Genomic DNA, 3,259 nt, shown 5'->3' with positions numbered 1-3,259 from the left:
CATCTAAAATATATTTTTTTCATTTTTTCTCAAGAGAAATAATAGAAAACTAAAATTGTTACATCATTTCAAAAAGTCTTCCTTGGCTGGTAGTCATTAACAAGACACATCATTGCCAGCAGCGATCTATTGCAGTGATATATATATGTATATATATATATATATATATATCCAAAGTTTTAAATTTAAAAGAGAGTTTTGACGCTAACATCCGTTATTGTTGAAATTTATTCCTATGTCAACATTTCTGTATAAGGCTATATTTGACTGTCAAATTTAAGTCAAACATATAATTTGCCTTACACGTCTTCAAGGAACAAACAAAAATCAAACAGAGGTCAAGAATAAGAGGTAAATACCAAGCCATCATCTAGGTTCCGTCTATATTCAAATTTGTCGTTAAATGACTCGTTAAGTAAGTTCCTTCCTAAGGAAAGGTCCATTAAGGGGAGACAACCCCTTGTAATACTATGAATAATGTTGATAACTTATAAACAATCATCTATTCCAATGGAAATTTATACTATATTAACCTAGGAGCTATTGTAAAAACCACAACTGCTATTGGTAAATTGTACATTGATATGGCCTGCCTTAAGACCTAATATTATACTATATTGTACTATAAATTATAAACAACCCTCTATTACAATGGAAATCTATACTATGTTATCTTATCTCTAGAAGCTTATGCAAAAACCTCAATTGTTATTGTTAAGTTATACATTTATATGGCCTGCCTTAAACAAACCTTATTCAGGGACCTTTTGAGCGGGATGGGTTACTCGACCTGAAGAAAATTCTGACTGGGCCGCACCTGCGAGGTCATGCGCTGTTTATCTTGATATGAGATCACCATGTTGCGTACATATGGTTGTGATGCATGTGCCTGGTGTACCCTTATCAGACGGGTATAATGGGCTTCGTATAATTTACCCCAGTGTCACTTTGATGGCATGCACTGCTCTCTCACTCAATAATAATAATAATAATGATAATAATAATGGTGATGATGATAAAATGTTCTACTGTTCCTTATTTTTTTTTTATTTACTTTTGATTTTCCAGAACTGGGTGTCGAGGAAATTGCTGGTATAACCGCTGGCTGTTTACTTGCAGCATTGATATTATTAGGGTTTTGTTGTTGGTGTCAAAGGCGGAAACAGTATTCAGGTAACTATCTTTGTTTTACTTTAACCCTTTAGCATTCAAACCGGCCACACCAAGCTAAAATATTTCACCTGTTTTATGTTGAAACTGGCTGGATCCGGTTTCTCACACTTGCCCTACAATGCCATTCTAGAACTGAACAAATCGCTCATCAAACTCCTGAAGCTACGAGATAATGTATGATTAATTCAAAGCAATGTGAGTAAATGTGGAGTCTTATGGCCTAGTAGTTAAAGCAGTAGTCTCACTGGGTCGAGGGATCGCGAGTTCGAATCTCAGACCGGGCGAAGTGTGTGTTTATGAACAAAACACCTAAGCTCCATGCAGCTCCGACAGAAGGTAATGGTGAACTTCTGATGACTCTTTTGCCACAACTTTCTCTCACTCTTTCTCTCCTGCATCTAACAGCTCGCCTGCGACCCGTCCAGATGGGAAGCTATACGCCAATGAAATCGGGAAACCGGCCCTATGAGCCTGACATGGCTCGAGAAGGGACAAACAACAAAATTGTGAATAAATGAGCATCACATTAAACAAAATAATCTGAATACTAAAGGGCTAAATATATAAACGACCATCTTGTATTTCATTTCTTCTTTTTTCTCCTTCACCTCTTTCATTTTTTTTTCGAATTTTGATTATCATGTTGTTCTTTTACTTTATGCTGGTTGTTTTGCTAATGTTGGGTCTCAGTTTTTGTGGTTGATTTTTTTTAAAAATTATTTTACTAATTGAAAGAAAGCCATGCTGGAGCACTACCTTGTATAGTTTCACTCAAATAAATCGATCCCAGCACTTATGTTTCTGCCAGTCTGGTTATTATTCTACCAGTCTCTTTCGCGGAACAGCTAAGTTGCACGGACGTTAACAAACCAATACTGGTTGTCAAGCTGTACGATTGACAATCACGCGCGCGCACACATTCACACACACAACACATACACATATATTCTTTTATTCTTTTACTTGTTTCAGTCATTCGACCCTTGGACTTATTCTTTGTAAGCCTAGTACTTATTCTAGCAGTCTCTATTGCCGAACCGCTAATGTTACGGGGACGGAAACACATTAACATCGGTTGTCAAGCGATGCGATGGTAGGGGACAAACACAATCACACATACATACGCACATACATACATTATCTATCTATCTACCTGATAGTGGCATGCAAACGTTTTGGCAAATGGAACAAGCTGAGGACTCGGTGTGCTCGAAGACTTGTGGATCATTTACTACGTGTTTCCTTAAGTATGTCTGTGTGTGTGTGTGTGTGTGTGTGTGTGTGTGTGTGTGTGTGTGTGTGTGTGTGTGTGTGTGTGTGTGTGTGTGTGTGTGTAAAGCATGCGTGCTGTATCATCTGTCAGAGACGTAAGTGTGAAATCTTTGTCTTGTACCTGTGACCATGGAGCTGTTTTCGCCATCTCGTATTAAGAACACGTTATTTAGTATGAACACGTATCCAAAGAAATTCTTTGCACAGTCACGCAGGATTCTAAGGCTTTGTGTTGGCAGTATATAATCGATTGACTAGCTCATCCTCTTATCTGTCTTCTTTTAAAGGTTTATATTACATCTTCGTTGAAGCAACATTAAGATGCGTAAAGCAGTACTAACAATGGCAAAGTTGTCTGACACAGATAAAGAAAAACTAGATAGAAACTTATTGTAGTTGTAATAGTTATAAGAACACAATATGAAAACGAAAGGAATGTGGAAAAAAAAAACAAATGATAAAAACAATAAGAAAAACACGAAATTTCAAAAGTGACTTCAATTTTACAGTTTCATTCCTTCTTACGCTGGAATCTAGAAAACAGAAGAAAATCGATAGAATAATAATAATAGTAATGAAACAAATTCTGATTTTATATAACATCTTTGGTAAAATATATAAAATATTTTCAATTCTTCAGTTGGTAAAACTTTTGCAAATCGAAAACTAATTTAACAACTGGAATAGATATTTCAAGTTTAACTAATTAATCACCTCGCTCATTGTCAATCTTCTTTTTTTATATCAATCTCGCTCACACTATCATACAACAACGATCTATTGCATCAAGAATATATATATATATATATATATA

The 3,259-nt window shown here is 35.7% G+C and overlaps 1 protein-coding gene across 1 annotated transcript in view; it reads left to right on the top strand.

Moving 5' to 3' along the window:
• The window catches only part of LOC106882031 (uncharacterized), a 368,303-nt gene that overhangs the window by 309,265 nt on the left and 55,779 nt on the right, over positions 1-3,259 (top strand). The window contains exon 6 of the mRNA XM_052974695.1: positions 1,069-1,173. Coding sequence (XP_052830655.1) covers positions 1,069-1,173 — 105 coding nt within the window. The remainder of the gene's footprint in view (positions 1-1,068; positions 1,174-3,259) is intronic.

The sequence above is a fragment of the Octopus bimaculoides genome, chromosome 19, assembly GCF_001194135.2.
Source record: "Octopus bimaculoides isolate UCB-OBI-ISO-001 chromosome 19, ASM119413v2, whole genome shotgun sequence".
In the NCBI taxonomy this organism is placed as follows: Eukaryota; Metazoa; Mollusca; class Cephalopoda; order Octopoda; family Octopodidae; genus Octopus; species Octopus bimaculoides.
Note: the sequence above shows the minus strand (reverse complement) of the source record. Positions and strands in the feature narration are given on the sequence as shown.